Source organism: Micropterus salmoides, unplaced genomic scaffold (assembly GCF_014851395.1).
Source record: "Micropterus salmoides isolate LMB-PRFRI ecotype aquatic unplaced genomic scaffold, ASM1485139v1 Ms_hic_scaffold_23, whole genome shotgun sequence".
NCBI lineage: Eukaryota > Metazoa > Chordata > Actinopteri > Centrarchiformes > Centrarchidae > Micropterus > Micropterus salmoides.
The window spans coordinates 14,664,816-14,686,404 of NW_024041484.1; the positions used below are offsets into that span (position 1 = coordinate 14,664,816).

At 39.0% G+C, this 21,589-nt stretch overlaps 1 protein-coding gene and 1 long non-coding RNA gene across 6 annotated transcripts in view; one reads left to right on the top strand and one right to left on the bottom strand.

Annotated features, from left to right (window-relative positions):
• Nucleotides 1-20,077, bottom strand: part of cacna2d4a (calcium channel, voltage-dependent, alpha 2/delta subunit 4a) — a 92,735-nt gene extending 72,658 nt beyond the window's left edge. For 3 of the 5 annotated variants that reach the window (XM_038738400.1, XM_038738401.1, XM_038738397.1), the window contains exons 1-19: nt 19,820-20,064; nt 15,547-15,743; nt 11,884-11,965; nt 8,960-9,076; nt 8,691-8,750; nt 8,213-8,375; nt 7,966-8,097; nt 7,435-7,495; nt 6,104-6,254; nt 5,283-5,357; nt 4,380-4,469; nt 4,156-4,269; nt 3,929-4,007; nt 2,792-2,925; nt 964-1,041; nt 777-857; nt 529-603; nt 282-368; nt 66-137 (exon numbers count right to left, since the gene is read on the bottom strand). In XM_038738400.1, the coding sequence (XP_038594328.1) occupies nt 66-137; nt 282-368; nt 529-603; nt 777-857; nt 964-1,041; nt 2,792-2,925; nt 3,929-4,007; nt 4,156-4,269; nt 4,380-4,469; nt 5,283-5,357; nt 6,104-6,254; nt 7,435-7,495; nt 7,966-8,097; nt 8,213-8,375; nt 8,691-8,750; nt 8,960-9,076; nt 11,884-11,965; nt 15,547-15,722 (1,827 nt within the window). In that variant the 5' untranslated portion in view covers nt 15,723-15,743; nt 19,820-20,064. Of the gene's footprint in view, nt 1-65; nt 138-281; nt 369-528; nt 604-776; nt 858-963; nt 1,042-2,791; nt 2,926-3,928; nt 4,008-4,155; nt 4,270-4,379; nt 4,470-5,282; nt 5,358-6,103; nt 6,255-7,434; nt 7,496-7,965; nt 8,098-8,212; nt 8,376-8,690; nt 8,751-8,959; nt 9,077-11,883; nt 11,966-15,546; nt 15,744-16,886; nt 16,967-19,819 lie in introns of those variants that run through there. The other 2 variants (XM_038738398.1, XM_038738399.1) reach the window with 2 other exon arrangements.
• On the top strand, nt 611-1,129 carry LOC119917954. Its single transcript, XR_005447372.1, has 3 exons — nt 611-725; nt 814-881; nt 990-1,129. It is a non-coding gene; the product is annotated as an uncharacterized LOC119917954 (long non-coding RNA).
• Nucleotides 20,078-21,589: the final 1,512 nt, after the last annotated feature.

Consider the following 21,589-nt stretch of genomic DNA (forward strand, 5'->3'; position numbering starts at 1 on the left):
ATTTAAGACGGCTCCTTGTGTTTCCTTGACAAACAGACACACTCACAAAACCAAAAAGTGCTCACCCCTTTATCCACTGAAGTTCTCACATCTAAAGACATTGTTCCAGTTTCTCCCTTAATCATGGCTGTCCTCAGCTGAAACAAAGACACCTCATAATCAGCACTTCACTTGTTTCATCATACCATGTTGTGGATCCTATACAACACAACTCACACTGACACTGAAAAGAGAAAACACGGGACTTTAAAATGACAGAAATGTGAGTGTGTGGTACTCACTTTCTCCTCAGTGTCTTCCCATTCCACCTCTGACAGATCAACACTGTTATAGTTGGGTTTTGGCTTTAGCTTCTTCCCCTCCTTATACTGTCACACACACACACACAAACAAACATACAAACAACAAACAGTAAAAAATTTTTATTTATGGTAAGCTAATTACAATAAAACTGTCAAGCAGAGTTGTAAAGTTTCAACACTTTCTCAGCTGCGATAGTTCACTGTAAAATACGATCTTTGTCTGTACCAGAGGTCGTAGGTCAGGATGAGATAGGATATAGCCGTTGTTAGTGATGAGGAATGCATAACCGTGGACACCCAGCTGAAGAGACGTAAAGAGATAAGGACACAGCACACTACATTATAGGGCATCAACACAGATCTTAACATGTGGATAATTAACCTTATGAATCCAATGTTACTGGCTGTCTCAGAGAAGACAAAGTATGTATACAGTATTCCATCCTTATTCAAGACACAGCATATTGCATTTACCTTGTATCTCGGTGCTAATCTCATCAGTTCTTTCAAGGCCACATCAGTTCCTACCACTCCCAGCAGAATCCCATGAGACAACTACAGAAAACACACAGCAGATATGTATGATAAATGATAAATGCACAATTTCAAATGATGTCTGTTGAGGGTAATGGTTTTAATTGTGATTTAAATTAATACTTACAGTCTCTTTCTTCTTGCTGAATACAGGCATGGCTACCGAGGTCATCAGGAGCAGGCTTTGGGACTGACTGTTGAACAGCTGTGGTACACAAAATCAGCCACAATGACTTTCTCCACATTGTTTTAGTTGACTAGCTTAATTTGTTTGCTATGTTATGAGAAAACAACTGTAGTTTAAGTTAAATGAAGTTTGTAGAACTCATTGTTGTTGTTGACCACTGGTGGAGAATGAAATGAAATGAAGATAAATTGGAAGACTTCCTGAAATAAACTGTCTAAACTTGAGAACATTAACTAAGCTAATGTAATGCTAACATCTTACAAAGGGATAGGAAAGAGAAGCTAAGATGTTCACTCAAGTTTGAAAACAATATGCGCCTGTAAAATTAGTTAAGTAAAGAGTAAAGTAGTGAAGTTTCAAAATTATTAAATAAAATTGAAAGCTAAGTAGTAAAACCAGCATGTTAACCTCCAGTTTCAGGTTTCAGGTTAAAAACTTTTAAGCTAGGCTAGCTTATAGGAATTACCCTGCTAGCTCACAAGAGGATGAGCTAAGGTAACTTAAGCACTTGAAGCAATGGTGGAAAGTTAGATTAACTAGAAACTACTCGAAACTACAAACTTTGAGCTATTGACTATGAACAAAAGGCTAAGCAAGCCGTTACAGATACTATATTCTGTATTTTAAATCGGTAACATTCCTAAAAAAAAAAAAGGAGTATAGTAAGTAAACTTAAAGCTCTAATGTTACAGTAGTATGATTACCTCTTGTGTGCTGGGGAACTGAAGGTGGATATGAAGGGGAGGAAAGACAACAGACATGAAAAGGCAGTGAAAATACATGCCACATATGGTACAGATGAAAAGAGATAATGAAATAAAGGATGAAACCGAAATAAGCAGGCAGTGGTAAGAAAACAACAGCTGCACTAGAAAAGGAAAAATATGAATTATTTAGAAAATTTCTGCTTGAGCAAAACTGTCTTTTGCTGGTGTGTTGCTAAATGAGCATTGCTGGTTAGATACTATAACCATGGCTAATAGAGCACCACTAAGTAAGGTGTTACAGTTACAGTTTTTTTTAGTTTATTAAAATTCAGTTATGACCTTACAGTTATTAATCCTTTGGTAATTTCAGGGATGTTGCAGGGGTTGGAAGCTTAGCTACTGCCAGGAAGTGGAGGATGATGCTTGCCATTACAGTTAAAGTAATGTAATGACTTTTTTCAGTGAGTAATACGTAAATAATTTATTCATTTCTACAAGAATCTTGCCCAACAGTGGATGCTACTTTTTCAGTGTTTGTGTAGTTTGCATGGGTGATTGTTATGGTCTCAATGGTCTGGCATGTTTTTCAGTGTAGGTTATAAGGTGGTCAGGTCTTAGTTATTTAAGGAAGATTAAAATCAAGGACCACTTGCCCTTGATTTTAACCTTCCTTGGAGTAGTTACAGTAGTTTTCAGATCATTGCTTAGTTGATCTCTGTTGTTAGTATGCAGTACTTGGTGGTGGCTGTAGTATTCTGTGTTCTGAATAGGAGATTGTATTGGTGTCTGGGATTAACTGGATGGAGGGGTCTTGAATATTTCAGCTCCATGGAAAGAGGCACAGAGATGAATAGACTGGTTTAAATGTTTTCATAAAGAGAGACAGATAGACTGCAAAAAAGTTTATCTCTGTTGCCAATCCAGAATAAAATGGATATGTGAACAGCACAGGCATCCTTAATGAGTCTGACATTTTGATTACACATGACAGATAATTTTAATGCAAGATAATAGTGTGAATTGCACAGCAAGCACACTAATAATAAGAGAAGCAAACTGACCACAGTGTCCATATAGGCCTCCGTCCAAATGATGTCATGATCGTGGTTGATGACCATTGGCCGGCTGAGAACATGGAGGTACTCCATAACGTTTTCCTGGACGTCAGCCAGTGTGGAGACATGTGTGTAATAACCTGCAGGACACAAAATACATTTACACACACATCCCATATATCACAAATTACTGTACTGAGATGGAAAAACTAGGAACCATACATTTTAGCATAGAAAATGTTCACCATATAGTTTTTATCTTTCTGCATCTGGCTTTTAGGTATTAAATTTAGAGCAGCAAACTAATTTATCTGACTTCAGAGACCTTGTATTCCCAAAAAGCACTAAGTTGTTTTTAATGAAAAAACAGCTTGAATCTCCCATCAATGCAAATATGCTTTTGACTTTGCTTTTAAAGCTTGGCTTAGTCTAAGGTTTATGGCATTTCTACAAGTGGGAGAAATGACGTCAATGGGATACCTGCAGTGAAGCTGCTCAGTGACAACAGGCTACTGAAGCACTGCCAGGTATGAATTTGTGAATGCTTGCAGCCTTTTTTCCTTCTGTAATGTCTCCCCAAGAGTGCTGCTGTGAATATTATTAAGTATACCTGCTTTCTCAACTAAAACTGAAAGTGTATATAGAAGTTTTATAGTAGGAATGTAACCATTAGCTATCTGTTTATGACAGATATTTTGTTGTTGGCAGAAGCAACTGCCAGTGTATGCAACAGAAGGGAGTGCACCTGTTACCCATTACACACACACACACATACACAGATATGATATTTGGCCAGAGATGTGTTTACAGTGTATCCGTTGTGATAATCAGGTATTTAGTCAGGGTTTTTTGATGTGTTCAGAGCAGTATAAAGCGATTATTTTTAGGTTTGAGCTATTGCATGACCCCATGTAATTCACAAGAGGGCAGCACCTGATACCCAGTCCCCTTCAGTAGCACCTGGGAACACCAACAAGGGCTAACAGATCTCCTTTCTTGCTAAAAACAATATGCTATTGTTTGTTAGTTATGTGATTGCTTATTGCTGAAATTACCCAAACTTTGTATCCCAGATTTTGTGGCAAAACCTACAGACATTTTTTTGACCTTCAGGCTAATTATTCATCCTCATCGGGTTTTTACCCTTATTGTTGCAGGCAATCCATTTAACATTTTCAGCAAATGTCATCTCCCGTCCAATAAGATAGGTGAACACACGAACCTGGAGAGTTAATAAAGAATATGGTGATATTTGAGAAACCCCACTCATTTGTTATTTCAGCTTTATATTAATACCATCAATGCTATTTGTATGTGTGCTTACAGTACATTTCACTAGTGCTTGCACTTGTTGTATTTGTGCGTCATACCCGTCTTTCTGGCCAGTTGAACTCTTCAAAAACATCCTGGAAGTCCTCCATGGCTCCGTCTGTTATCAGCATGATGGCCTGGTTACACAGGCTGCCCTGGCCCTGCGCTGCAGCCTAAATATGCACACACACAATGTACTTGGTCTTGGAAATGTGTACTCAAGAAATCAAATGTTGCAGACCTGTGAATTTGTGTGCTGTGGTTGTTGCAAAGAGGCACACACCTCGTTGAGGATCTTAAAGGATTCTTTCATTGCATGTTTCACTTTGCCCTCTCCTTTGACATGAAGCTCTTCAACCAAAAGCTTGAAATGCTGCAGAGAGACACACAACAAATAAACATATTGACATTGTCACTAAGCCATGGAGAGTTCATGAGGGAATGAAAGAGTGTAGAGGAGGGATTATCCCCGGCTCCCTGGCACACAGACCAATTATGGCAAAGTCACTACAGCACCATGAGGTAATCAGGATTAATCAACATGCACACTAGCCAACACTATTTAGCCACTTAGCACTATGACGAATGGCTGGTGTTCCTTTTCTTAAAACAGAGATTTGCACCTCAGGTCACCTGGCCAATATTTGACAAAACTGAACACACATTGGTCTCTTTTACAATTTGGGCAAACTTGTTCTGACCTACAGTGTGAGTAAATAAAATAAATAGTTGTTTGGGAATGTAGGAACTCTTATATAACAGCCACAAAAGATTGTCTTCCTGTAAATGTGTATGTTTGTGTGTTCTAACGTGAGTTCAGGCTTATGCGTAACAGTGCCAACAGCCAACATCTGTAAGCCCATTCTGTTACATCCCGACTCTCTAGGCATTCAACCAATCAAATCCCTTGCTGACAGGCCATGTGACTAACAAAAATTTTGTCAGCGGCCAGTGACCTCACCTGATCTGCGATGATGCGAAGGGGAGTAAAAGTAGGGCATACATCCAACACATAGTACACACACACAAACACAAGGACTGAGCAACTGTGATGTGATGACAGCATATTCTTTGTCTTTAGAGGATAACTGAGATAACAGAATATGAGTAATATGTTGGCAGTGGTTAAGTGAATTAATTAGCTGTGAGCTTGTGTGTATCTGTGTGTGTCTTCTGTGTGTGTTACCTCTCTGTTATCCAGATCAGCTTGTACTAGCATGCCCTTGAAACAGGGCTCCACGTACCGAACATAGTCGCTGTACTGTAGAGAAAAAACAAATATATAACCCAAAATAATCAATGATCAGCATGAGGAACAGACAACATGATTAACTTTTATGACAGGTAATGATTAAGAGTAATTGCAGTTTTACTACCGCAAAAATGTCCCAAGATCACTTAACTGTATTACATTATGTATTTACTCCAACCAGCATCTGATTGTGTAACACAGAAACTATTAACTGTTAATAATGTGAATATATGAAAAGATTTAAAATCTTTTTCCAACTGAGCATATCTCACTTTAAAATAAAGTGTAGTAGTAGTGTAGTGCTGATTTTTATTTTGAGGCATGGTCACTCCATCAAAGGAGCGTAGCTGTAGATTCTGTGTGAAAACAGCTTAAGGGCAGCGGATTTGCAGCAGGCGCATGATTACACACGCAGTAATACCAGGATAAACCATGCTTATTACACCTATTTGTAGTTGTAGGGCTACACATGGCCAAAATCCTGAAAAACCTAAAAACAAAATGAATTTTGTAGCTTTGACATAAAAATAAATGCTTGGTTTCAATTGAATGTTTGATGTGTGAATTTGTGCCTGTTAGCATGTGTGTATATCCACTGATATATTTACCCCAGTCTCTATACTGTACCTGTATCTCTGTGTCTTTGTGTTAATCTCAAAGTCATGCTTATTAAGACTCAGACACACTCTGCTTCTGGTGAGTCTTAGACTGCTCACAAGTGTCTGTGTTCTGTGTAACTGCGTGTGTGTACTTACAGCTATGATGTTAACAAAATCATTTTCTCCCAGTGTGTCCAGGATTGTGTTGATGGTGTGTTTGGCTATGGTCATTCTGAGGCCCTTCATACTGCCACTGACATCCACCACTATTACCACATCTTTGGGAGAAGTGGCTGCCTGAATATACCTAGAAAGAGACTTAGTTGAGCTTATAGGCAGTAAATGCTTTATCTTTAATATGTCAAGCAAATAACACTCAGACATGAACAGAATTGAGTGTACATTGTTTAAGTAATAAGTAATCTAGCAGTCAGACAGAACAGGCAGAGTTCAAACCTTATCCTTTTATTTGTTCCTCTGTTCTTCCGTGCATGCTTCTCTTCATCTCCTTATCATGATCCCCTGATTTTCCAAGCTCATTAACATCAATGGGATTTCCTCTACAGCAACTGTGATCGCCAATTTCAGAGCCACACTGTCATGCTCCCTCATTTCCGCCTTCAAGGATACAGTATGTTCTGTCTGAGGACCAGATATAGTTCCTGGCATTTGATTTATTGGAACTGATTAGAACAGTAATCCAGATCTTATTCTGCGTGACCTAGAAGACCTTTTCACAAGTCACAGCAGGGGAAGCCCAGGTGTACACAATAAAATGAATGCTGGCTGAATTCCATTTAGCTGCTTCAGTTTCAGGGTCCTGGTATTGTGTCAAAATGTCTGCTGTGAAAAAGGCCTATTGTTGAGTCATACGCAGCATTATTTGTAAAAAGCTGTATGGCTGCAGATGTATAAGCAAGTGTTGTGTCATTGCTTTCCATACGGTTGTCTTTGACACAGATTGCACCCAAATTTGTGGGCTGCATTAGCAGTTAAGAGAACTACTTCCAGTGTTGATGAGAAGAGCTGATTTGTGATGAGAGCCCTAACACACACATCTGTTACTCTTTATTTCCAACTGTGCTGCAGCAGAGTTGCCTGACTCAGGCCAGATCAAATGCTATGTGCGTCTGTCATACCATGGTTCTCTCTCTCTATTCCCTATCTACTTTTTTGGTTTGACTGAACATAAACTTAAACAATACAGTAAATTTAATCTACTGGTAAGTGCACTGATAAAGCAAGGTAACCTCAAGACTTGACACCGACAAAAGCTGACTGTTTGCGTCGAACCACATCACCTCACTACTTCTGTTAAAAGTTGCACTTAGAGGCATATAAATAAGGAGAAATTTCACTAAATGGGTAAAGATACTGATTAGGCTTAGGGGACTGAACAGCTAGTCAGAAAGACTTTTCTCACTGACTGCCTCTGGGGTTGATTTAACCTGCCCAATTAGTCGCTGATATGGGCAATATCGCCTTACCAGTTTCTGTTTCTGCAATCAAACGTGACCACACCATTTTCATCTGGAATCCATTGGATCCCTAAACAAAGAGAGAGAGAGAAAGATAGAGAGATTTAGCAAAAGCTGACACTCAGATTGAAAACTGCTGCCTGGCTGACTAGTTGGCAGGACGGAGCCATAGACGGACGAACAAATGGATGCATGGATGGATAGTGACAAATTGTCAAATGAGGGAGAGATGGATGAGGTAGCAGATGAGTAAAACAAGCTGTGTCACAAATCCTCCGCTAATTACTCCTCTCTCACGGAAACACATACACACCCACGCAGGAGAGAATTCACCAGCAGCCATATTGTAGATGAGACTGACTCATCACGGTTGACAGACAGTTTCCTGCATCGTCAGTTGCGGTGTAAGTACACTGTTTGGCTTGCACAGCTGAATGTTTATCTTCAGCTCGGCTCATGTTGTCTTAACACCGTGCCACTGAACATACTGAGATTTGGGGAAGCATGCATGAATCCTATGAGACCCCGATGTGTGCGCACCTGGGTACAGCCTGAAGAAGCCAGTGGAGCTGCCAAAATACTGCCAGGTGAGAGTTGGATCTTTCTGGAAGTTGTCAACAAAAACTTCATTCAGAGCTTCGGACATGTACGCTCCATTCAGAATATCTGGATCTACAGAAAGAGAATGAAAGAAGATATTGATATTCTACTGACAATATAATACTGATGTATTATACAGCATGTGCAAGGGAATGCAGGCTGTACGTGTATGTTTGGGCTTCTGTACCTCTGTTGTAGACATTTGTAGGGACTTGTATGTTACTCTGTTGTGTGTTGACTGGAATTTTATTGAAGTGTTCATTTTCTTCCAGCAAGAATTCACCTCCCAGCGGCAGTGGATTCCCATCCTCATCCACCGTGTTGATCAGCATGGAGTTATAGTATTCAAACTAGATATAAAGTAAAGGCCGATGAGCTTATAGATTATTGGATGGTGAAATATTGCCATGAATACCCCTTATGTTGAACACTATGAGAATGAGGTGACAGAAGACAAAATATGTGACAAGACAAAATAAGCTTTAATGCAGTTATGGCAATGATAGTGACTCAGATAGTATGGTACTGAAGACACCACCAAATACCACTGAAGAAGGAGTATCAATAAAGAATAGAATATTTGGGGTATACATCTGTGGTTACATACTGTAGTCACAAACTGCACAGAGGTGAATGTTCTTATATTGAAGCATATTGTCACATACCTGCATCGTTTCGTTGTACTCATGGTAAAAGTCAGCATCCTCTGCTGCTTCTGCCAGCCTCTGTGATAAAATACAGCAGCTGTAGGATACATACTCTGCCAATATAATTTCCCATGTAGGAAAAATGATAAAGTCCATTATTACTAAACCTAATGCTTCTATTAAATCTGCAAAGATTTTTGAAGGACAATGTCTGCACAAGAGCTGGAGTCCAATTGGTCACAGTTAACTAAGTATTTGTTTGCTGTCACAGAATGTATCAATATTACCTTCACAGATTTCATCTTCCTCCCAAGCATCTCCTCCATCTCCTCAGCAAACTTTTTCACTAGCTCCTCTCCGTCTACCTCCACCATCTTCACCACACCCTCGATATCCTTGTATTTCTTCAAAACAGACACAGTTGGCTTATTAGTAAGTAAAGTACTGATCAGCATCCTGCAACCAAAAGTGTACTGTCAGCTCCTTGAGTCAATGACACACACACACACACACACACACACACACACAGAGTTGTTGTTGTGTTCGAGAGTTTGTAATACAGATGGGGGTCAAGCCCTGACCTCATCCCCTCCCCAGAATCTTTCTCTAATCTGCTATATGACAGCGTGATGCCACAAAAAAAAACCTCTACTGCACACTGCGCCTCCTGACTGACATCTGTGCATGTTTTAATGGCTGTATTGCGCTGTAAGATGGTTGGATTTACAATTCACTTATATTCACTTCATTAAAGTTGACTTTCATGAAATTCAGAGATCATCATATTGACATTTGTCTTTGTAGGCACCGGTTACAACGGTTTTGTCAAAATGATGAATCAGCAATTAAATAAATGTACAAACCTAAATTTAAGAAGGCTTATTGATGCAAAGACATTGTACAACAATACAATAATACTACATGTTAATAATGACCTACTGACTCTTTCAATGAGGTTTAAGAGATCATTCTTATTTTCTTTTTTTCCTATCTTGTGTTTCTCCAGTAAATAACCAAAACTTCAACATATTACTCTGTGGCCATCTAGGATCACTTTCAGTAAAATCAACTTGGGCAGTGCAAAATCGCCAATGTACTTGCAAAGAAATAGTTCAGAATGAAATCATCAACACATCATGTTTGTTCCTAAGTCAAACTGAACATACCAGGTCTCAGGGAAATGGAAACCCACTTAGTTTTTACAATTTGTAAACACAGAGATTACTTAATCAATCTCGTGTAAGTGATTTAACTAAATGTATGTTTCTAGCTGCCAGAGGCTGGTCGGTTTGTTCACCATGCTATTAAATTAAAGCAGCTACAGCAATGTAATCTAAGGGATCCCATGCTGTTGCTGCCTGTGGACTTAAAGGTTAATTTCCTGTGCTGATGATAAAAGCATCCATTGTGATGACAGATTTCCGGTAAATGTTTATTTTGGTGATGGATTCATTTTCTATTACCTTCAGTAAGATAAATACCCTCCCTTAATACTACAGGTTATCAAAATCTGTCGAGGAAATAGGGTCATCAATGGGACTTTAGCATGTCGGTTACAAATTGGGTGAGCCTGTTGACCTAAAAATAAAGTCTGACAACTTAGAAAACTGGGAGGAAATTATCCTAAATGCCCAATTTGTGATTCAAAGTAAGAAATTAATTAAATATTCCCTCTCACAGATGATGCTTTTCAATTTCCTTTACAGGGGAGATAAAGCCTGAATTGGACGATAAGAGAGACAAACAGATATAAAAGAAGAAAATGATGATAAAGAGCTCTCTTAGAGGCTTCTGCAAATAACCATAAAAAAAACCCTTTCCAACAAAAGTAAAGCTCCAACAATTTTTTTATCATCGTCAAACACTCAATATACTATTCAGCTTACTTAGGCAAGAAGACAGAGTCAGTAAATGTTCCACAGATAACGAGAAAGCCATCGATTAGACAGAGGTCGGTGATTAATAGCTTCTTGTTGCAGAGAATAAACTACTGCACTGGGTGCTTTTCACACATCACTGACTAAATAAAAAGATAAAGTGTGGAACTAGGAGAAATGTACCTATAATATATAAATAGAGCTATTACTGATAATGTTACTACAGCAACTACTTTTACTGCCACTACAATGACAACTGCAACTCCTACGCCATCACTTTTACTGTGATGTCTGAGCTGGATCAAGTTAGTCAGTAGTTTAAATCCTGTGTGGTGCTTACTATTGTTTCTTCCAACTTATCATTCAGGTTATCTGAGGTTAATCCAGCATACAATACAGACACAAACAACAAACACACAGTGCTCTGCTTGTTTTGGAAGAAATCTGTGGAAGTTAGCTATTTGTGCAGCTAGATCAGTGGACGTTTTGTACTGTACATTAGAACATTGCATGGTAAACCATAAGGAAAGATGTATATGCTGTAGAGGGAGTAAGTGCATGTATCTGTGAACACACATTTTGTGTGTGTGGCAGATGGTGAATGGGCCTGCTAGGGATTCTACAGGGTGGCACAGGCACAGGGAGACTGCCCAGCCTAATTACTAGACACACACACACACACACACACACACACACACACACACACACACACACACACAGAAATATAAGCTTTTATTGAATCTCTAAGGTAAGTCACACAAAAATTAACACAGTTCAGTCACATTCAATTTAGGTCATGTGGCTACAGTATATCAGCAGGACATTTTCCTGTTTGTACTGGTAAAGCCGTTTTAAAAGTCATGCTGTATAACACGTGTGTTAGTGTGTTAGTGTATTTATGTGCTTTAGAATTAAGTGTGTCATCACATTGGTCTCTGGGACATGTGCAGATGTTGTACAACAACTGTATGCCAGTCAGAGAGTCATATATCTCAGTCCAATGTGATGATGTCATGAGTTCTACATCCAACTGTCTCTATTAATGTAAAGTTTATTGATGGCTCTTTATTTACAATTGTGTCTTAGATTTCACTCCTTGTCTTCACCCTTTCTATTTGCCAGCGTACAAACTGTAAATCATTATTGTAAGTTGTAAATTTTAATTCACCTCAAAACACATGAATTTGAGATGTCTTGGAAAACATTTGAATTTTGTGTGTGTGCGTGTCTGCATCTGTTCTTGGTATGTTCAAATTCATGTGTCTGTCTAACAGCATGTGTGTGTATTTGCATGTGTCTTCATTGTTAATGTGTTTATGTGTGTGGTCTCTTACCTTCTGCAGCAGTTTAGCTCCAGAGTATCTGGCAGACAGGGCAGCTATCTCTTTGCCAAAGGATACAGCCCACTGCTGCACCCTGGACACAGAGAAAACACAATTAAATTAATCAGATGTTTGTCCCACTCATATTTTCCAGGTTTCTATTTGGTAGTAATACAATCACATACAACAAACAATCAATTCTGGTAATTCATTAAATTAAGCCCTTTTCTGTAGGGGAAGCAGTAAGGCAACTCAAAAGATGGTCTTATCAATAGCTTAGGATGGATTTATAAAACATTACTGTATGATTTCTTAACAATTAATAAAGCTATTAGTTACAACTTCTAAACCCTTAAGGGTTGCTTATTATAAAGAGGTATTGATTAAATTACTGACATTTTGGCAAATAAACTTTATGGATATGTTATGTCGCCTTTCTGTTTTACACAAATTACTGTGTTAATTCAGAAAATAATGCTTTGAGAAAAGCTGAACAGCCAATTTGCGAAAAAGACAAGGCGTGTTTCAAACTAATCCTCTGTCCAAATGTTTTCTCTTCTAGCTTGCGGGAAAAAAACAAGGGCTAATAAGACCATCTGTATTGAAGGTCACTAAGAAAGTATGCAGCCAAGCATGTTAAGAGGCTGCCCTGCATTCACCAATAACAGATTAAAACAGATTACTTTTAAGGTGACAGTAAAAGCTGACAGTCTTCCAGATCATGCCGTTAACATGCAGCAATTCCACAAATCCTCCATGTGAATGCAGCTGAGGTAAGGTAATAGAGGTTACAGAGTAGACAGGAAGTGACAGATGGCTCAACCTATGGGGAGTCAACCAGCTCGCTGCTAGTTAGCGGTCAGGGTTGACTCACGGCTAGCCTGCAGCCTCAGTACTGAAAAGTGGCTGAGAATTTGTTGACTTGTTGATATGTTTAATCTGAAATGTGAGTGTGGGTTTATTCTAAAGTGTGAGGATTGTTATTATTTTGTTTGCCTAGTTGAAAAATGACAAAATCTAATTTTCGAATCTCACTGCAAGGGAAACACAGCCTTTTATAGGGGTGTTACACAGTCAGAAAAAGTTCCTCATTTCAGTTGTTGCTTTAAAAATGTGTCACTGCGGTTGATGTCTTATTGCCAGTTATGTTTTCCTCCTGGCAGCAAAGCAATGTTCCCTCAGAGGCTAAAGATTTGACCTTGTTGGCCTGGTTGTGGCCCGCTGACTTCCAGAGCCAGCGGGGCCCTGCTGCCAAATCTTCCCCAGGCACAATGAAGCACTTCAGATTCAGTGACCTGTGTTGGCCTGCTGAGCTCTGCTTTCCCCAGACCTTTAATCTCCCTCTGTCACACCAACCTGCCTTTGTGACATCACAGAATTTGTGACCTGCCTAGGTACAAAACTCACACACATTATATCCTGAAACTGCATAATCAACCTTTATGGTTTTGGTTGATAAAACCTTTGGACTCAAATTGGATTAAACACAATATTACAGTATGTATGGCCACTGCACAAATATTAATAGCATCCAGTCAGTGCAAGTGTGCTAACAAAATGCTGTGTATTTGTCTGTGTTTCTCAGAGTTTCTGTGTTCCTCACAACCTCTTCCACTTTAACACACACACACACACAAAAGAAGTTAATAGGCTATTGTGGACTGACAGCACCATATCGATCTGTTAGTGTTTTTAGTCAGCAGGCGGTTTGAAAACTGTTCAGGGGAAAGAGCTTCGTCTGGCGTCTGGAGAACAAACAAACGCAGCGTTTCATTCCCAAAAGAAAAGCTGACCGCTTCTCTTACAAAGTGAATGTTAGTATGAAAATAAAAACGCATTAGGCATTATGAGTTATTGGAAGTCTCTTGTGTAAAACCCATCTTTGTATTTGAGTGATTGTTTTTTTCATATATAATATTTCCAGAACTAGTTTCAAAATTATTTTCACAGACAATCACTAATGTAGAGGATATGTTGTATCTCACTCAGTAAAGAGTAACATCGGCTATTATATAAAACTTTTCCTGCACAATGGATTAATGAGCATTTTTATCACATTAAATCTCAACCTACTATTGGAGCTTACTTAAACTTAATTGATTCATTCATTTCAGTCCATAATATGCTGACAGAGTGAGGGTAAGTTACTAACATATGTATACTAACGTCTAGACTGAGAGTAACTCTGTTTAATATACAGTAGTTCAGAGGTTAAGGATGGCCCGCCTTTGGAGATGAGGATTTACCGTCTACCCACCAACAGGGACTTAGTGGAAAAGAGTATTTAATACAAGAGCATTCAAAAATACACCAGAATATCAGAAAAACATACATTCTGGAGACTTAATGCGGGATATTATTATATTAAACAATTAGTCCGATAATATATAGGTGAAAATAACAATGATTGATCCAACCATCGTTTGGGATGCCTGAAACACCGTCATTTGAGGAAAGTTATTAGCTAGAACCACTTTATTAAAATATATTAATAGTATTATATTAATTAAAATAGAGGCATATAAGAACTATTCAGAAAGACTGAGAGAATTGGAGAAGCAATACAAGAAAACAAATCAATAATGAAATGTATCAATAAATGAAGCATACCAAAACAAAAATGGATGATTTATTAAAAGAAAAATTTGAAAAAAGAATAGATTTTTTAAACAGAAGTATTATGAGCAGTAAATACAAAAGCCATATAGACATAATTGCTAGCCATACTCTTGCATGGTTAAAAACCTATATAATATCAGTGTACGCAAAAGAAGTTTTCAGTCATGTAAGCTTGTAATATTGTATTCTAAACATCCCAATTTACAATTGCAAAATGAAACATAATCTGCCCCATATCTATCTGTGCATTTATTACTGTATCTTTATTGTAAGAATATAAGCCAAATTTATGTCAACTTATTTGGCTGAACCTAGCTCTACCCCACAGGTCCCCATATGGCCCATATGTATCTGTGTTGAGTACTCAACTAAAATAGAAAGGACAGTATTGACTCATCCATCTGACATGTGGCTCCGAGAAGGATAACGCTGCATGTAGTCTTGCCAGGTAGTCCACAGGGAAATTACGTGGTACAATAATTGGTAATGTCTTAATAAATAAAAAAGGTTGTGTTTATTTAACTTGTATTTACTGCTAAATGGATGAAAATGAATCAAAATAAAACAAAAACATCATCCAGTCAGATGACTGTGGGTAAACGCTTTGCAGATTTCCATTTATTTCACCTATTAAATACAGTATATATTGTAGTGATGAAAGTGCAGGTGCAAATAAAGTGGAACAGAAGAGTTGTCCTTCATAAAACCATAAGGGTGTGCAAGTAAAGTCAGTCAGTCAGTTTAAGATCCTTGGAATTAATGAGATCAGGTATTTGAATAAATACATTTGATTGAGGTTTTATGAAGTGAAAATGTATACGTGTGTGAAAAGCAAAGGAGATTTACACATGCAGATTTGTTTCTCACAAAACCTGCATGATCTGTGTTTGCCAGTCTCTTGTCGTGGATACAACCAAATGTCAAAAACTCATTATTTTCGGTGTATGTGGCTTTTCAACTGACATCAAAACTTGATCTGACCAAAATGGCTCCTGATGGTTCAGTCCCCGGAGGTAAAAAGTCAATGTCATGGCTTTCTAGTGCAACTGTACTCACGTTTCTGGTGAGATCTTCATCTGGCCTTCGACCATCAGGCACAACGAGCTGGATAGGATAATCCACAGCAGCATCACGTGCCTCCCTCTGTGAGGCCCACTTCTGTCCGATTTACTGGCATTCCCAGCGCTTCCCCTGGTCCAGCGGTTCATCCCTGCAGCTGCTGCGATCTGCATCAGTCCTCCAATTTTTGCATGCTGGCTCCAAGAGAAAAGGATGAAATTAGGACAGCTCAAAGAAAGATTAGAAGTGCTCAGGTCACAATGCAAACGGAAAGAGGGATGAACTAAAGATGGAAGGAAGTAGCTGCTGACTGACAGAAAATTTCACAGAACAGGGATTTTACTTCTGCATAGGAGAGACAAGAGCAACAACCTACCCTACCTGAGGTGTAAACACAGATGCACTGCAGCTCTCCATGACAAGTAATAATAATGAAACACTTCATTACATTACAAACATTAGCTGTTCAAGATTAAAAAGTAAAAGTACTTGTCTGTGCAAGTGGTATAACAACAACATTTACACACTATCCTTAGAACAATACCAGCGGACACAAGCTATAAACACAGGACTGACATACTTTAGGCTGATACAGTAAACTTGTTAGCTAACAGGTGCCTTATTCACCTAGCAGTTATAGAGCAATATTCACCCTCTTTAAGCTCTGTTTTTGGTGAAAGAAGTTAAAAAGCTCCATAGAGCTAAGTAGAACTGCAAAGGTACTGCTATGCTTCCCTGTGGGTTCATCATTATGAGTAACCAATGTATGTGATCCATTGTTAATTTAACAATATTGATTATAGACGCTTTAAATTATTTGGGCAACATTTTGTATATCTGTAGGATAGTTTTGCAATGGGGGGAGCGGGGGAAAAATGACACTGAATAACTTGCCTGATAAAGTAATAGTGGGAAAATTGTAAAGACATTCATGTATAGTTCAAACCTTGAGAGGTGACTTTGTGAATGAGCAGTCTAAAATACACAAGGATCCATAGAGACATGAAGAGAATCTGAGTCTGTGGCCTGCTCAAGAAAAACAAAGGATCCAGAAAGCTCAGATCCAACACTAACATCAGAGGAAGGATGTCATCCTAAAAAGTGGTCAGATATTTAAGACTTCTAATAATGACACTGGGAAGCCACAGACTATGAACGTAAAAGACTAAGAGCTGCTTTTCCTGGGAGACACAAGATTGAAAAAATCCCATGTGCTGTCCAGAAACGCATGACGCTAATTTAAAAGAAACACAAGCTGGAGCCAAAAAGTGGGTTGCGGGAATATTAAAATACCTCTTCAAATCATTATAGACACAATGGTAGTGAAGATTACTCACTATGTCATGTGGTCACAGCTTTAAAACCATTCTCTTCGAGACACGTGGTTCAAATTTGACTGATGACAAATAAAAAGTGTGATGATTTGATGTCAGCTCAGCTGGTTACCCAGGCACACAATAGAGTCTAGAAAGCTCTTGTCTCCAGTGTCAAAGGTCACTTCTGCGCACCAAGAGTCACGACGCAGTCTCGCCATATTCCTGCAACTCTAAATCCTATTTCTACTCCTCCCATCATCCACGTCTCTCCTCCATGCTCCCTCTCTTGGATCGGCAGGATGCCGGGAAAAAAGGAAAGTGATTGTGAAAGTGAAAGAAAGAGTTAGGTCGTCCTGGCAAACTTCTGTCTTCACACGAGTTCAGTCCTTGTTATCAGTAAGCAAAGTATTCCCAAGCAGGACACACACATACATATTCCTAAAGAGACTTTGGGTTTTTCTGCCGTCCTTTGTTGAATGCTTCCTTGCTGCTGACCTCACATCCTGGTGGATGTAAACCCAAAACACTGGGACACAAATGTGCTACCGGACAGAGAGAAAGGTAAATGGAATGTTGGATGGATGCAGGTATAGCGGGACTTCCTCTTTCGCCAGCGTATCTCTTCCTGCTCTCCGGCATCAGTTTATACCATAATCCAGGCAGGATTAAACCCCTCCTCCCTCCATTTCTCCTTTTCTCTCTCCATCCCTCTCGCTCAGACACACATTAAAACAAACACTATCCCTCTCTAATTCTCTCGCTCTTTGACCCACCGTCTTCTTGTCCTATTTTCTACTTTCTCCCTCTTTTATCTCTAAATCGTTCTCATCAGTCTCTTTTTACTGAGAGAGGAAAGAGGAAAAGGTGGTGGCAATAAGAATTAAGTGTAGTAATCTTGTGGGAAAAGAGGAAAGAAGAAGGAAAGACCAATAAGAAGAAAAAGGTTAAAATGTGAGGAAAAAAGGCAGGAAAAAATTATAAAGCAAAAGAGCAGGAAAGAGAAGAGAGGTGGTTGTAGTTGTATCAGAAGGAGAGTCGATATTTGTGGAGGAAAATGCACTTGACACTGACACAATCTTATAATATATACACACTGAGACACCTAGTGGCCTCTCATTGCCTCACACAAACACAAACACACACAGTGCCGCATTGATTGAACTATGTCAATGTGTCCAATAATGCAAAATCCAATAGTATATTTAGTTTACTTTCCAATGTATTTAGGTACAAGATATTTCTGTAGCTGATTGAAGACAACTGCATTCATCTCATGATCCATTTCAATTACGCCAAGAGTAAATTATGTTTAAATGTTAAATGGTTTATCTCCCTGGGTCAGCCTGCAGACATCAGCAGCAAACATCTGGAATAAGTATGTGCTATACATTCATGCCATTTTTACTTTCTGATTTTGCTGCTGTTTTGACAGAGTGGAATTTGAAAAGTGATTTGGCAAATGCATCACTTCAACCCATTTCATACACTCAAACAAATGCGAACCACATTTTACAGGTACCTGTACATTCTGTCATGCTAAACCTTTCCAGCTGAAAAAAAAAGCCAACCTACCAACTCACACAGCACATATATTAAACCTTTTGAAAGATCTTTAAATGGTAACGGTAGGAAGTTTAGAAGAGAAAGTTTAGTCAGTGTCTATATCTTACACTACATATGTGATAACACTATGAACATGCAGTATGGACTTGTGTACAATACATAGCCTAAGTGACATTTTAAACTACGTGAGAGCTACAGCAGGGACATGACATCATGACATCTGACGTCTAGAGCTCCAATGGGCTGTGTGCTGCTGGGACCATTAGGCGCTAAATACCCGAGACACACAGTCAGACATGCACACAAACACACATAGTGATGTACTTGCATGCATACACGAACTGGACACACGCAAGTATACTGCATTACGTAAATGCAGCTAACGTGCACAGATGCAACTTTACATATTATGAGCATGTACACATTCACACACACGCACGCAAACACGCACACAGTAAAACATCTGCTCATGCTGTTATGGAAATTAAAATGCAGTAAAACAATCTGGCACAAACACACAAAGCAATACTACTGCAGTGAATGCAGAAAGTGTCAGATTAATAACAGAAATGGTTAAAGAGAGAGACTGACTGACATTTAGTGACACAAACAGAGGCAAACAGACAGAGCATGCACATGCTACATATGTATATCTATGCACACACACCAGCAGTTTGTAACAGCTGTGGGACTCCTCCTCCCCCACTGACCCAGATCACTGATAATGGGGATGAACTCTTGGTTATAGAACAGAAGGATTTCTAACCCTCCAGATAAATGAGGCTCCTCTAGTACAAAGACATACAGGTCAGTCGGGCTGGAGGTATGACTGCGAGAGGGTGTACGTCCACATACAGTACTGTTAGTGTGAGTTAGATGATGCACAGATATCCTGCACATCATTGTTCCTTAGATCTCCTATCTGATGGATGCTAGGATCGGATTATGTGGGCGGTGAAAACAAAACAATTTTAAACTGTTTAGTTCCAAAAAGGAAAAAAACGTGCAGCAGCATACAAAGAGTTCTATTTATTTGCAATGGGACAGGTTGAAAGCATAGACTGGCTCAAAGAAACTGGAAGGATCCTTCAAGCCCAGTCTAGTTGCTGTTTGGTGATATTTTACAGTCCAGTACATTATTTTTTTAAATTCAGCAGTGTTTCACCATTTCTGCAGGAATATATAGAGTAACATCACAAAATAGTTTTGCAGAAATGCTCACTAAAACAGGCAAAATGTTTTCTATTTTCAGTTATGTCTTTGGTTTTACAGCATTCCAGGCTTTTCTTTTACTAAGTTTACTTCAAATTAATTCATTTCCCTAATTAAAACACCATCAAGCACCACTGTAGGATTAAATATCAAAGAAAACTCTGAGCAGCACCACTCACCTGCGCCCCAGTAGAGCTTAATTATGGTTCCAACTTGTCCTGTCTGAGTGTAGGAGAAAAAAAAAATGACATGAAAAATGTTTCTTAAAATACAGTTTGAACGCAGGACAACTTTTTTTTTTTGGTGTATGAACAAAGTTTAAAAGCCACAAAAGGCACAGGATTACTCGATAAATCAGTTTCGTCGGAATGATCTACTCTTGGGTTTCCAAAGTGAAACCAGTAAATGTAGACGACATCCTCCATCTGAGAATACAGCAGCAAAAAAAGTGGATCAGACTCCCTGTACAAACTGAAGACCCCGCCTCTCTGGGCAGGGACACACACATACACACACACCAGAAGTCATTGATTAGTCTAAGCAAGGGCAAATAGTCAGCCCTTACTTTTAGCGCTATCAGCTAAACCAATGGTCTGGAACTCCTAGTCTCAGAGGAAATATGTGTGTCTGTTTCCTGAAAAAACAAGACAATCTGAAGGTCCAAACAATATTTTAAACGCATTGATACAGCACTCATAATAATTTATTTTTGCATATATGAAGTGAAGTAGAGTCTGGTTTGGGGGACTAAAGCACCTGCTACTTTAAATACTGATGTTAGTTACCATGTATGACACCACAGTGTTGGTTGGGGAGAGGAAGCAGGAAGGAAGGAAGGAAGAAGGAGAGGCAACCAAATTCCCACAGTGTAAACAAAAGTGGGCAGCTGACTCATTGGACTCTGATCACTTCACACTGTGTCTCCTAACAGCGTTTGGATTCCCAGCTGTTATTAGGGAGCCATTAACAGCCCTGATATCAGAATTTGTCATACACAGACAGGACGACACACACACATGCACACACAAAGAGAACATCATAGGTTCTCGATGATATGAGGGCGGAGCACCTGTGAAGTTTTTCAGTTTCACCGCTTGTCACTGAATTCCTTTTGCCATAAGCTGTCTGTTTATGTAAAAAAACATCCTGCATCTTGGTAAAACAGTGAGTGGCAGGTCATTATCATGCATTGTCCAGCTCGCCATGGGAGACCAACTGATGACTTAATCTGAGGGGCCACCTTCTATTAGTCTGTCAGTATGACTGCCAATAAATCAGTCAGTAATTATGCGTGATTTGCTGTCAGTGTCGTTACTGCCCCCATATTTAAGACATTATAAGACTGCCGTTTCTCCTTTTTGACCTCTAATTCCTGCTTCCTATTCTAACTATTTGCATTTGTGGCTGACAATCACTGGGTAAAAGATGTTTTCTAAGCTTAAAGGCTGCTCGGTCACCTAGCCTCTCCTCTTTAGTCCTGGTACAACTGACAACAGCCCTGTTCAGTCATATTAACAGCATTGTGTTAGCAACTCTGCTTTATTGGCTTGTACTGTGTGCTCAGGTAAGCGTGACAAACACAGGGAGCGATTTAATATTGGAAAAAACTAATGTTGTATAAAGTCTATTAGAGTTAATTGGTCAAGGTCTCAATACTGCTGGGTGTGTGAAAAACAGTTGATTAATCACTGTAGACATTATTGATTGTGGCAGAAAAAAAGCAGTGATGTGACATTAAAGCAATAATAAGTGTACCTTTACACCTCTGATTAGTGTTATTTCAGGCAGGATCAATCTTGAATGATAATAATAATAATAAATACCTGTTAGCCATACCGATCCACATACACAACAAAAAAGACAGTAAGCGACAACAAAGGCAGTTTGAGAACATTTAATATCCAATTAAACTATATTCCAGTTTATGTAAGAGCAAAACATTCTTGACA